Consider the following 14,049-nt stretch of genomic DNA (forward strand, 5'->3'; position numbering starts at 1 on the left):
GGTGAAAGGGTAAAATCAGACTGCAAGTGCTTACTGGTACAATGTTATCATAAATTCATGTAGCGCTTTTCTCTGCAAAGGAAAACACACAATCTAAGCGCTCAATTTTCTGATCATATTTATATGAGTAAGTAGTACGCATCTCATAGTCCCTCTGATGTGAATGCTGGACTACTGAATAGCCAGCAGGTGGAGTCATCTGTAATGTCTGTGTTGTGATCTGGAAAGTTGAATAAGTACGACTGGACACGTGGAAATTTCAGTTGAAAGTTGAGACCAAGGAAAATATGAGGAATGGAACTGGAAAACTCTGCAAAGAGGACACAAAGAGCTAAAACGTTAGCAGCAGAAGAGGAGGGGCCTGCAAAATGTTTGGAATAGCGAAAAGCTGGAGCAATCCTGGAAACACTCCTGTGGCTTGGATCCCGGGGCGTAATTCATGCTGTTGTAATTCGCACAGACGGCTGCCATCCCAAGGGAAGGCTCGAACAGCTGGGAAACATCAGGGTGTGGGCCTGCTTCAACCACACACCCTTTCTTTATCCCTGCATCAGTCACAGAAGTGAAAGGTGATACAGGGATTGCTGTAGAAAATATCTGCAAGCTATTCTCTGCCCTGGGAGATGGCTCCTCTTGCTAGTTGAGTCGTGTTAAAGACCAGCTGAGTTTGGCATTTTGTATATAACAATGCACTTTTAGATGCTTTTCAATAAACCGATTACGGAGAAAGAATCAGCCTTGACTCTAGAGATCAGCCATGTAGTAAATTGAATTGTAGCTAAAGGGCCCTAATAAACAGGGTGCTTCACTGAAAATGAACAGGAGTTACACGCTAACACCCGTTCTGTTTGCATGATGTCCCCAGCCACCACAGCGGGTGTTTTGCTTTGTCCTTCGCTCGGTCCCCGTTACACCGGGAATGAACGCTGCCTCCGGCGGGGCATTTCCCCTTCTCGAGCTGCGCAGCCTCCAGCCTATTTGGAAACAAGCAGCCGCAAATAATGATTTGTACCGTCTGTCTGTGTGCCCGTGTAGGCTGAATAATAACGTCATGGCCACTCGGCTGCTACGGACTCGTGTTGGAGAGGGTGGCACAGCCCTGACGTACTTCAGAGACACAGCCAGGTACCTGCGCAGGCGCTGTGGCTCCAGCAACGCTACCGGAGGACTGCATCAGCAGCAGTCATTGCTGCCCTGCTGATGTAGACTCCAGCCTCCAGCAACCTCTGGTTCACTCATGACAGGCAGCCCAGGGGAGCAAATGCCAGGTGTTTCCCTGCTCCTTGATCTCTGGCACCCAGAGGGTGGGGGAGAGCCAATGTTTTTCTTTCTTCTGGTCTGCGTCCCCATGCACTCCCCATGGTACCTCCATGGCTCACGCTATTTATCTTGAGCCGGTCAGCCCCACTGTCTCAACAGGAAAACAAGTGACCTTTCATTTCCCAGACATGCTCTTCACACAGTTTCCTATTATTTTATATATATACATATATATACATGGGATATAGTGGGAGGCCCCTTCATATTAGTAGTGCTGAAGGACCTACTTTATTTCCCATCCTTCCAGGCACAAGCAGTGCAGGCAGACAGCATTTTTATGCTAACTGCATGTATGCAGATAACTGCATCTGCACTGCAGGTGTCGTGCTGCTTTAGCAGCATCGGTATACCTGAAATGACACAACTTTTGTACATGACGATACTCCACAGAACCACAGACCAAGCAGCAATTAGCAACGACAAATGTGCTGCAGCGATGTTTGAAGTCAGCAGGAAAACGAGTCGGGAAAGTTTTGCTCTGAGCTCTCTGGTTGATTCCCAGCTTTCGACATTGCTGCTTTGCCGGAGAGCCGAGCTGCTCAGTGGCATTTGCTGAAGCCAGGTGTCCTCATGGGAAGAGGTGGCACTGGGAAAAGACCGGGCGCATTGTGGGTGTTGACCCACTGACTGACAGCTGCCAGCACCCTTGCGTCAGAGTGACATATTGACATTGGCCTCCTGCCACTGTTTGGGGACTGGCATCCTTCCGGCAGACGGTTTAAGTCAGGTGACAAAGTCTTTGGATTTTGTTGACTTAGGTTATGTGTGCTATCGATGACAAGAAAAGGCAGCTTCTGTTAATAAAATTTTGTAGCAAAGAGCTGGCCCGGGATAAGCAAGAAGAAACATTTACCTTACCCATGCTGGTTGCTACGGAAAGCTCCATCACCGCTTCCTGTGAAACCAGGACCAAAGTGCAGGCTGAAACTTTACCTTGGCAGCACTTCATTACCTGTGGGAGTACTGCTGTCAGGAGGAAGAGCGTTTGGCTCCAGGAGCTTGGCTGGCAGGATGAAACGGCAGGAATGAGCAGGGTTGGGCAAGCCACTGAACCTCCCCTGACCCGCTTAGCAGAGACAGAATGCACTGGCAAGGAGAGGGGTGAAGCTGTGGAAAGTGGCGCAGGCAAGAGGGAGCCAGTCAGCAGGGTGAGACATCATGTGTAGATGATGGAAGCAGCAAGAAACTGTTCTCAGTTGTGGTGGTGGAAAGGAGAGGTTTGCTTTGAACTGTCTCCTAATGATTTCTATGCCTTCGGGTCAAAGACTAATAGCTGAGTTTGTGCCTGACTTCATGCCTGTGCCCTCAGAGCCTGCATGAGTCATTGCCCCTGCTCCATCTGAGAACATCGTGGGACCCAGCTCTTTGTACTTCCATAGACATCCTGTACTTCCACCTGGCATCCTGATGCCACCTGATCTCCAGCCCAGTGGGAGAACCAGCACATGTTCCTTCAAGGAAACCCTTCAGAGGGTATCTTTCTTGGGGTGGGGGAACCCCCCCCAACTTTATTCTAAAATGATATGAATCTGTTCAAAAAGCTATATTCTCCATACCAGCTTCTGAGAGCTCTCTGGAAGGATAACGTTTCTTACAGTTGCTTCTCGTCGATCTGTCAAAGACAAAGCACTGGTGAGCGCTCTGTCTGTAAAATCATGGCATGTAGGAGCCTTTGGCAAGAGTGCTGTGCAGCGGTGGAAGGGTTAACAGAGGAGTCAGCTGTCTCTTTAGTATGTCTCAGATGTCACATACAAATACCTAAAAGGCAGCTGGGTTGTGTGAAAGGAAATCAACGGATTAAGATTGTAGTCCCAGCTCAAAAGCTTTTTTATGACTTCAGGAATGCCTCATATCCCTTCTGCTAAATGGAGATAATACCTATTCCACAAGCATACTGTGAAGATTAATTCATTAATCTTTTTTAAGTGGAAATTGAAAGAGCCAGAGAAATAATAATGTGAAATATCATGGCAGTAATGACAGAAAGCAGATGATAGCGTAGAGCATGGCAGCAGCAACTGCAGGTCAGTTTGGCAGGGAGGGCGCAGTACCTTGCCTCAGCTTTTTCAATCCACGCCATAACTGAGGGTGCTCTGTGCTCTGCAGCGGTCCCGGCTGCTCCGCTGGCAGGCTGCAGACCATGGCCAGCCAAAAACGCCTCGCCAAGGGACCTGCCTACGGCACCGCCAGCTCTCCCGGGTGCCACTCTGCGGCACAGACCGCAGAGATGGTGGAAATGGGGTTAGGGGAAGATGAAGAGAAAAATGGAGGCTGGGCACTGTAGAGCAACTCCATCTTTCGCTGTCCCTCTAGGGGAATATCAGACAGATGACTAGATCACAGTGATAGGAGCAGTCCGAAGTGCACACAGAGGTTTGTCTCCAAACTGTTGGCCTTCAGGTTGAGGCCTTCTGCAGCACCTCACAGGCAGTATCTCAACCTGCACACTTCACCTAGAACCCCTCATTAAAATTAGGAGGAAGACAAATACAGAAATGCTGCTTTGCTCTGAACAAAGAGCATCCCAGTCATGGGAATCTCAGCTTCTTTTCAACCAAGGGTGGACTGAACACGTTCCTTAAATGTTGTTTGACAGTCTGGCTCATTTTATCAAACCCAGTCAAGATGAATGAGACACGTGTTTACCCTTGGTGGGTGAGCAGACAAAAGCTGCGTATAATTGTCCTCTGGGTGCTTGCCACTCCATGGGGATTTGTAATCATTTTGAAAAACAGAGAGTTTCCCCGTCACTGGAGGAGACAAGCTGGCACCTCAGCACAAAACATATGGCTTAAAATAGCTTTTAACGTGGCCTTGAAAACTATTTTTGGATCAGAAAAAATGTGGTGTAAGGGAAGACTGGAGTTGTGTATTGTAACTGTCACTCAAACCCAAAAACTCTATCATTTCACGAAGATCAGCAGATGTAAAGACACACCAAGACAACCTAACTGGTCCACAGGCTTCGTTACACATGGTGATACATGAGAACTCAAGAAGGGCTTCCTCCTATGTGCGTTGACTCACTACGACCACCTGCATTCCTAGTTTTCTCCTTTTCCTCCAAAGCATTGGCAGGCAAAGGAAGAGTGGCATTCCCATCCCGTAATAAAGCCAACCACAGATTTGTATTATGATCTGCAGATTAGTTCTCCAACAAGTTGCCATGGCCTCCAGACTACTTTCAGGACAGTACAGGCTGCCCGTGCGTTCCTCATTCTAGAGCAGACATTGTCCTTGGTGCAACCAGACAGCAGCTGCGTAATAAAATCAACTTCACATTTCTGGTGAGGATTCCCAGATTTTTTTCTCAAGATCTAAAATGTAGAGACATATAAAAGGGCTGATGAACGGGCTTCAAGTTTTTGAAGACTGGTATGTCCACCTGGCTGGAAGTCACCTGCAGCAGAACAAATGAGGAGTTACATACAAAAACGCCGGAGAAATGTGTGGAGGCTATTAGGAATGGGAAAGTAGATCAGCCCCTTTCTCAGGAAATCAGACGCAGACTGGGGCTGTGAGATGAGCCCTGGGATGAGCTGCCCAGAACAGCACAGAGGAAGCCTGGAAAAGGCGAGAAAAGACACACGCCATCAGCGACGGGAGGCTGCGCTGTGCGGGGGCAGCATCAGGGACCGATTTGGGCAGCACATCCCCAGAAGCTGGGTGCTCCTGAAGGAAGGGCATCGAGTCAGTACCCCTCTCCCCAGATTCACCTCAGTTCAGTACGGCTCCTTACAGGCAGAGCTGCGCAGGCCGCACCCCAAAAGGCAGCCCCGCATGAGTGGGGACAGGAACATGGCTGTGCCTGCGGCGGGGGCTCGGGGGACGTGGGTCTACAGCCCTGCAGCCAGCACAACTGCCCCTGCCCTGCCGGGGGGGGGTGGTCCTGCACCCACCGCGCTCCGTTAAGAAGGCCCAAACCACAACGTCTTTGGCCCAGCCCTGTTGCAAAAAGACACCGTCAGGAGCAGGCAGAGACTACGCCACCTTCGCGCCTTAACCCTGCGGCCATCTCCCGCTCGCTGAGCCGCGCTCTCGGCTCAGCCCAGGACAGCGGGGGACGAGGCAGCCGGGGTTGAGGCCGGGCGTACGCCGCCTGCGGCGGGCGGTGGGTGCAGCGACCTGGCGGCCATTTCCCGCCGCCCCGTGCGGCTCGGCCGCGGCGGGCGCGGGCGTCCTGTGCCCGCGGCGCCCCTGCCCCGCCCCTTGCCGAGCCCCGCCCCCGCCCCGCCCCGTCCGCCGCCGCCGAAGGTTGCCGAGCGGGGGTCGCGCGGCTCCGGCGGCCCGGCCGGCGTTTCCGGAGATTGCCGAGGGGCTTCGGCCCCTCCCCGGCCGCCGCCGAGCCCGTGACCGAGGCGCTCCGGTGGGTCGGAGCCCGCCGCGCCCGCTGCTCTGGTCGCGGCGCGGGGCTCGCCCTCCTCCTCCTTCTCCTCCGGCAGCGCCGGGCGTCGCGGTGACAGAGCGGGGCGATCGCGGCGGGGGGCGGCCGGGGCTCCGGCGGCGCGGATGGCGGAGGGCGGCCAGCCCCCGCAGCAGCAGCAGCAGCAGCCGCAGCTCCTGGCCGGCGGTGGCGGGGGGGCCGCCCGCGGCGTGAAGCGGGAGCCGGAGCTGGAGCAGCCCATGCCCGGCGGGGACGGTGCCGAGGGCGGCCACAGCAAGCGGCTGCGGACGGAGGCGGAGGCCGACGGCGGCGGCATGCAGGTAGCGGGCAGGGCCGGGCCGGGCGGGCCCTCGCCGGCTTTCCGCACCGGGGCTCGGCGGGAGGGGATGGCCGGGGGCCGCGTTTAATTTGGTTTGCGGGGTTCAGCGCGTTGCTTACGGTCGAGCGGCCCTATCCCCGGCTGGGAGCGGGTCTCCTGCCCGGGGCTCCCCGGCCCGAGGCGGGCGGCTCCCGGGGCTCAGCCCTGCACGTGGAGCGGCGGCGGCGCGGGGCCGTGGCCTTCGGGGAGCCGCTGCTGGGTCCGGGGCCCGCGGTTCCCTGCCCGCCGCCCCACCGGGGACCCTCGGGAGGCGGCGGAAGGCGAGGCTGGGCGCCGGGCATAGGCAGCGCTTTGGGGGCCGGCGGTGGTTTCCCCGCGCCGCTTCGGGTCTTGTAAACTATCGGGAGAAATCCCGGGTGCTGCCTGGGAAGGGGGAAAGGGGTCGTGGGGCGTCGGGTGGGCGTCTTTCAGCTTGGCACAGGGGCTGCCAGCGAGATGTTCCATTCCCATCGTCTTCTGCCTTCACGTTTTGATCATCCCCGAAACGTTGCTCTTTCCAGGTGCATTCGCTTTTGTGTTTGTGGGGCGATGCTGCAAAGGTATTTCTGCTTTCCTTTGTCTGGGTGTTGCACAGGGTTGTTTTATTATGGCGATTGCACTGGCCTTTTTTGCTTCTGTTCCTTGCGATGAGTATATCGGAGCTCTTTGGAAGCAGTGTGATTTATTCATCTGAACTTGTTTCTCTTCTCACCTTTGCTTGGGTTGGTAAACGGTGTTGATTGTTTCCAAGGGGAGCATCCTGTCCTCTCCAACGTGCTTCTCATCTAAACGCCAAATGCTGGCCAATGATCTTCCCTTTTTATGTCCCAGGCTGTCCCCAGTTTGCGTGCTTAAGAGTTTTTTTTTTAATAGCTTGCAGCAGGAGGGTTTTGTTTGTGGTTCTTTTTGATGTTCAGCCTTTCCTTGTGGTCTCTCCACCTCACAACATCACTTTTTCCCCAGCGTGATGGTGTGGGCTGAACATAGGCTGGAGCTTCACACCCGAGTGCTGCCGCTCGTGTTCCCGTGAGGGCCAGCGAAAACCACACCGTGCTCTTGTATTCCTTGAAGTAGTATCTTCTCCCACACGTAGGTGTCAAGCATGACTCAGACAATGTGTATAATTGGAAGGAGAAAGATGCTCAGTGTTGAAGGAGTGCTTATACGTTGTGTCTTGCTAGAAATTATGAATGAGTGCGTGAACGTGGTGACATGAAATTCTTCCAGCTCTTCAGAGTCGAACTGGGGCACAGGTCCTGCGTAGCTACAGGAGATGCATCAGTTTACCTGCAGTTAGTGGTTAAACTGGCTGATGTTGATGTAAACCAGCGGTAAATTAACTGAAAATTGCCCAGGAAGGGACTTGAACTGGTTTAGCAAGAGAGTCTTAATATTTATTTTTTTTATTGCGAATGAGTACAGTTTCTGTATACATAAAAGGCTCCCCTCTACATTTACATGGAGGAAAGTGTTTTGTTACCTATTCAATGAATAGTACAAGATATTAAGATTGCAGCATTCAACCATGGGGCTACGACAGTGCACGTGCACAGCAATGTGTAATGCTGGTGATAATGGTGGTAGGGATTAATTGCCAATCTTAGTGGAAAGTTGGGGTTTGTTTCTGTGCTAAACACTGGCAAACAGTGGAGAAATTAGGTGGAGAAGTGCAAGTGTAGAGCCCAATTTTAAAGTTAAGTGTGTTCATAGTATAACTCTTGTTCAGACTGGGACTCCTATATTGTAGCTACTTGGTATTCTAAGCGTAATTTTAATCTTTCCATATGTATATATATGGAAAAGATTTTTCAATCTTTTCAATATAAAAGATGAAAATAAATATATGTGTGTATATATGCACACACACATACCATTATACCCAGAAGTTTCTCTTGACTTTTTTTACTGTTAAAGAGTGTGGTTTATTTATTTGGAGATTCTTCTTATGTTTGTAAGCAAGAAATACCAAATTTGAAGCCAAACTTACAAATAATATCAGAGCTAGGAAAAATGTGTTCTTTAATGTTTGGGAAATTCGGTATCTTTTTACCTAAAAGTCAAAACACAAGATTGCCTTTCATGAGGATTTCTGTTCAGATAGTGTATTGTTTTGAAGTACCTTATTTTAGAATAACGGGTTCTTTTTAGTAAATTCTCTGTTTAACTCTACATAATGCTTATAAGGGGAATAAAGAGCCTATTCTTTAATTTTTTTTTTTCCTTCCCCTCTCTTATGTACTAGAGGCTTTCTGGAAGCTGGAAATAACACCAGCAACTGTTGTACCTTGTTTTTCCTGCAGATCCTGTCAATTTTATACTTCCTGTTCCAGAGTCACAGACTGTTGCTGTGTAAACTTGGTGACCTCGTGTCTCTGGGCTGATAGTGAGGAATCCCGGGGTGCCACGCTCGCCATGGTTCTTCCTTTGCATAACCCCTACCTATCGATGGTTCAGGATATGAATATGGCTTGTAATGCTGAAATAAATCATTTAGTTATAGAAATTACTATTGCAACTGTAAAACTAATAGCTTTTTTTGGGGGGGGTCTATTAACATGAAATATAAAAACTAGTGTGTAGGAAGATAAGATAGTAGCTAGTTATTAAGAACCCGGGGCAAAGTGTGCCTTAAAGCTTCAAGTAGCCCTTAAATTTACTGGGCTTCTTGTTTTCTTCTGTCTCAGGCCAGCATGCTCAGACAGCTTATGCAGTTAGGGTTTCATTATCTAATCCATCTCTGATCAGGCCGGATAAATGGTGTTTGGCCAGTGCTGATCTTGTTAGGAGGGTGGTGTAAAGCTGCTTGAGTTGGGATTGGGACAAATCGGATCATGGCTGCTATCTGCTTCTGGGACATATTTCAGTTAATCGTGGCGTGGGAGGAAAAGGTCCAGCACAAACTGCTGCTTTTTAGCTCCCTCTGGTCCGTAAGTGGCAAAAATCAAACGCCACCGGTCAGGAATGCCTCCTGGAAGTATTTGGATATGTTTGTAAGCCTTGGAAGTGAAGGGGCCCAAAGGTACTGCTGCTTTTTAACTGTATGAATACTAGCTAGGAACTAGTTTACTCTCTGTTTGCTGGCTTGGATGAGTTGAATCATTTAGATCAGCTTGCTGATCTCAGTAAAAAAGTACCTAACAGAGGGGAGGGGGAAAAAAAAAGTAGGTAGGTTTTATTGGCTTAAGTCACTTGTGAGACTGCGCTGAAATGCAGTTGTTGAGGCAGCTGTATTTGCTGCTTGTCAGAAGAGGTTGACTGCTGCACAGGTGGAAGAGAAATTACCTTCACAATAACCTCATCTTCCCTCACGCAAGGAATAGAGGAGGAGAGAGAAATGTTGTGGCTAGCTGGGAAGTGTCCCTTCTTTCTCTTTGGAGCTGCAGACAAGGGTGTGATTCCAGGGTGCTGTGTTTGTCTTCCCCATCGAGGTGCTAGAGGTGTACCAGCCAGCTTACACTACTGAAGAAGGTTACTAAAGTATCTTCTGGTTGCTTTGCATGGGGTTGGAATGGGTTAATCAACTCCTCATTCTGTCCCCAAGCTGAATTTTGATTTAACTTTTTTATGGGGTCTAGGTTGGTTAGTGAATTAAAATTATACCTAGGGGTAATGTGTGGTTGGAATTAGATGCAAGGTGTGAACAGAGCTGATCCTTGTTCCTCTTTCATGAATGACTTGTGTGCTCAGTATCCCTGAGTATTTGGGGAGAATTACTCTTCTGCAACCGTGAGCGTGGGTGACTGGTCAGGGAAGACAGTTAACGCAGCTGTGGTGTATGCCTTATTCAGTCCACGTAAACTTTTAACGGCAGCGATGAGTGCTGACTTTGTGTTGTCATTCAGGCATGTCTGCATAGCGTTCATAAAGATGACTAGCGGTGTTGAGATCAGTCCCCTGTGACTAAGTAATGACGTTATAGATTATGTCTTCTCTCCGCAAGAAAGTCCACGGTTTCTCTCTACCGTGAGCCAGAAGATGGTCTGTAACACCCTCTTCCAGCTTGACTGGAAACCTTGAACGGCAGCGTGCCACGGAAGGGGAAGAGCGGGGTATTGCTGGTGCTTCATGGCAACCAGTGTCCCTGTTCCAACTATGGCCTGTTTCTGGTGCTCCAGAGGAGGGCATGACATGAATCTGCTGATAATTTCCAAAGGCAGGTTTGGGTTTTACAAGTAAGAATTGAGAAGGGGCCAGTGAATAACAGCTTTTGTGCTTTGGGGGACCCTACGGAAATCTGTATTTTTAAATCTTACAGAAGAGAACAGCTAGTTCCAGTAAATCATGCAAAAGCTGTGTAATCAGGTTAGATTTTTTTCCTCCCTCTTATTATTCATGGCATGGTCGTCTTTGTAAAGAGATGTGGAGTAATACAGAGGATATAAGATATTCTAGAAAAGAAACGAAGTTCGAACTTTTAGACGCTGACCCCTGCCTTGGATCCAGGATGAGGTTTCCTGAAATGCTGTTTGGACAGACTTGCTGATGTGATGGGACATAATGAATTGCCTTTAAGTTTGTTATTATTTCTCTGTTTGCTTTTGTCCTTTGTTTTTTTTTAAATATTTGAGTGTTATGAGTTAGACCTGACACAGTCTGGGAAGACTTAGAAAATCTCCAGTTCAAAGAAAACACTTGGCAAACAGACTGAAAGTTGGGATTTTAGAGATGTTGAGAGCACTTTAATGTTGGCTCTTTTCTTGCTATATTCAGAAAAATGGAAAGCCCAAGTAAAGTATTCTGGATGCTTTTGTACCCCTCCAGGCTCTGTCAGTATTTCTCTTTGGATTTCAGAGGTTTCTGTTTAAAGGTGGTGGCCGCAGTTACAAGGTTGGAAGCTGAACAGAGGTCTGGCTTTACTGGAGATGGTTTCCTTCTGCGTACGCGTACCAGCTGTAGCCATATACTTTTTTATTTTTCCTTTTCAGAATTCCCATTTAGAAACATGAGCGCACTGACATTTTGCAGAAAGCCAGAGCTCTCCTTTGCATTTTGAAAAGGTTGCCCACCTAGTTCAGTTCAGCGCAGTGTACCTCTCTCCCTGGTATGTCCTGTGAACCAATCTCTGTTGGCTTTTCCTCCCAGTGACCTGGCAAGCAGGGTTCCCACCTTGCCCTCTTGCTTCAGGGGTTCACGCCTCTGTTTTCAAGACTGTCTCAAAGAAGTGCTGGTCACTGAAGGTTAGCAGTGGTGTTGCTGTGCTACCTTTGTGCTTTATCGTGGCCGCACTGAGAACTTTCAGCAGTTCTGCTGCGGTGAGACTGGTGGCAGCAGGAATACCAGAACACAGGCGATGCAGAGGAGGCAGCAATAAAATAAAAAAATTAACTGCTTCGTTTGCAGCAGTGGTAGGGAAGCCAAGCTGAAGTCAAGATGGACCTGAGCTGGAATGCTGTGTGTGGTCTGCAGCCCCCTGGAGACTGCTGCTGAAGGACATACCCCTGCTAACTTGGAAAAATAAAGCCTGTTGCCAGCAGCCTTTGGTTTGCTGCACAGGAACCTCTGCCCCTTTGGAAAATGTAAGGGTTGCATGGCTTGAAGATCTTTTAAAACCTACTGCTCCGTGCTGCTGACTTGTCTCATGACATGGGGCAAACTTTAGTTTTCATAGGAAGCAAAAAAAGGAGGGCAGGTGTTTTGGTCGGCTGGAAGCCTCTTATTTAATTTGCCCATCTTGGATATTACTTGACCTTCTGTGTGCGTGTGTGTGCTTTTGAAATGCGGTGGCTGAGGGATCAGAGGAAGGTCCAGAAGCAAAGTGAGAGAAGCAATTAGAGGTAACGAGTTCCAGTTCATTGAAGCATTCTGTTGATCTACATTTTACCGTGGTATTGAGTGGACGCTGGAGTGTAGCTGTCATGAGATAATCCCAATGTTTAGGGATTAGAGCTGCTTGATTGCATTTTGGGCCTTAACTCCCTTTGCTCTCCAGTAAATTTAATTTTGCCAGCAATCTTTTCTTAACTCAAGAAAATGCTGGTTTGAAAGATGTGTGTGTATTTTCCCCAGAATGGTTCCTCCTCCCTCTGCCTCACTTAAGGAGTGTGCCTCCTTTTTTCCAGGTTGAATTTGAGATGTTTGTAGGAGCCAAGCCCAACAATGGCAGGGGCTGCATGAAAAGGACCTCACCAGGCTTGGACCGTGCCGCCCTCCTGACCCGCAGTGCTCCTTGTCGGGGCTCTGCCGAGCTGTCCCACCGAGCCGTGCCAGGGCACCTCTCCTGCAGGAGAGCTTTGCTGTCTGCTGGGCTTCTCTGAGAAGGGCCCGTTGTAGGTTGAAGTTTCTAACCTGCGTTCTTGGTTCTGGAGGATTTTCACAGTGTTTGGGAAGAGGCTTGTGAACTGTTCCAGCCTCTGTTGTCACACATACGTATGGCATCTATCAAAACCACCCTTACCAGCTATCTTACTGGACTGAAGGGAACGGGATGCTAACTCTTTAGCAACGTTATAATGTATTTAAGTAGCCACAAAGTAGGAAAGGTTATATACAAAAGCCCCATTGTTTAATGAGGGGCAACAGCTGAACTTGAGCTGGATCCAGCATCTGTTTGGGCAGAGCAGGAAACTTTGGCAATTTCTGCCAGCTCAGTTGGTGTGACATTGGTGTTCAATCGGCTGTGCTAGTGCCACCTCCTAACCTTTGGAGTGTGGGCAGAGTGTACTAGTGATTAAAAAAGAGGTCATGAGATCTTTCACTTGCATCTCTTGGGTAGGACAGTGGGATTCGGTCTGGCATGTTGGTGAAGGGCCTGTGCGTTCCCAGGGCTGTTGCTTGTGTTTGCCTTTGTCTAGGAGAGTTCGTTGTGTGGGAAAATTGGATGCTTGCTTCAAGGCGTGTGGGCTAGAAGCAATTGTTGCTTTTTCTGTATGACTTTCTTGGGTTTTATCTGCTTATAATTGCCTCGGCAATAATGCAAGTATTAACATAGAGATGGGGAAGAACCTGCACCATTTAAAGGGGAAAAAAAAACCCCAACGTGTCAGCATTTTTTACCCTCTGGCTGTACGTAGCTAAATTTCCTTTAATAGAGAGGCTGAAGAAGCAACCTTATGTGGCATTTCTGTGTGTTGCAAATATCAAAATATTCTCCCCAGAGGCCTTTGAGGCCCTGGGATTTGGATCCAGCTCAGGTTTCTTCCAGGGACCAGAGCATGCTCTTTTATCTGAGGCTTTCTGCACAGCTTTTCCCCTGCTATTTCTGTAGAAGATTCTTGCAGACAACTTGGGGTGGTTGTCACCGTTGGGGGCGATGCCCGGGAAGAAAATCCCACCAAGGCATCACTTAAAAGCCTTGATTTAGTGCTGTGTGGGCTGAGGAGAGGCTGTAGCTGGCATCCTAGGCCTGTAATTTGCTGCTTGCGGTTGCTGTTCCCGTACCCGGAGAGGGTTGGGAAGGAAGGTGGCCTTTCCTCCAGTCTGTTTGCCCCCCTTGGGCTGGGGGAAGGCTGGGCTCTGCCCTGCCGCAGGGTTGGGCGCCTTCGCCCTGGAGCCTTGGTTCTGCAGGCAGCGCAGCCAGGCACGACACTCAGAGCAGCTGCTGCGGGATGGTGCTTCTGATCCATCTCTGCCTGACTTCTGGTTCTTATTCTGTTCTGTGGCTTTGCTTCCTTTTTGTGGGAAGAAATTAAGGGAAGTGTGCGTATTAAAACGTTTCTCCGTTACCCTTCATACTCTACTGTCCTGGAGAGAAGGTCCATTAAAGAGACCTCTTATGCTTGTTTCATGTTAAAAGCCCTGTGTAGCCTTGGAGTGGAGCCGGATTGGGATGAAGTATGTTTTTTAGATGCTTCTCCTTGCCTGTGGGCACCAATTCTCAAAGCGCATCTTTGGAGTGACCTGGGATGGTTCCTGGGATTAAGGACCACATCCTCTAAGTGTTGCTTCTTCTAGTCCCATGAGTGGGACCAGCTGCACAACCTGGGGAGATCTAAAAGGTTCGTTCAGGGAAGAAAACCTAGGCTGTGGTGTTGCCGCAGCAGATTGAGCC

At 49.5% G+C, this 14,049-nt stretch overlaps 1 protein-coding gene across 9 annotated transcripts in view; it reads left to right on the plus strand.

Moving 5' to 3' along the window:
- The first annotated feature begins 5,563 nt into the window (after window positions 1-5,563).
- RBFOX2 (RNA binding fox-1 homolog 2) overlaps window positions 5,564-14,049 on the plus strand; it is a 174,393-nt gene continuing 165,907 nt past the window's right edge. For all 9 annotated transcript variants that reach the window (XR_008576112.1, XR_008576118.1, XR_008576120.1 and 6 more), the window contains exon 1: window positions 5,564-6,024. Coding sequence is in view for 5 of the 9 variants with exons in the window: in XM_054818483.1 (XP_054674458.1) it covers window positions 5,830-6,024 (195 nt within the window). In the remaining 4 variants the exon portion in view is untranslated. The remainder of the gene's footprint in view (window positions 6,025-14,049) is intronic.

The sequence above is a fragment of the Grus americana genome, chromosome 1 (genome assembly GCF_028858705.1).
Source record: "Grus americana isolate bGruAme1 chromosome 1, bGruAme1.mat, whole genome shotgun sequence".
Lineage (NCBI taxonomy): Eukaryota > Metazoa > Chordata > Aves > Gruiformes > Gruidae > Grus > Grus americana.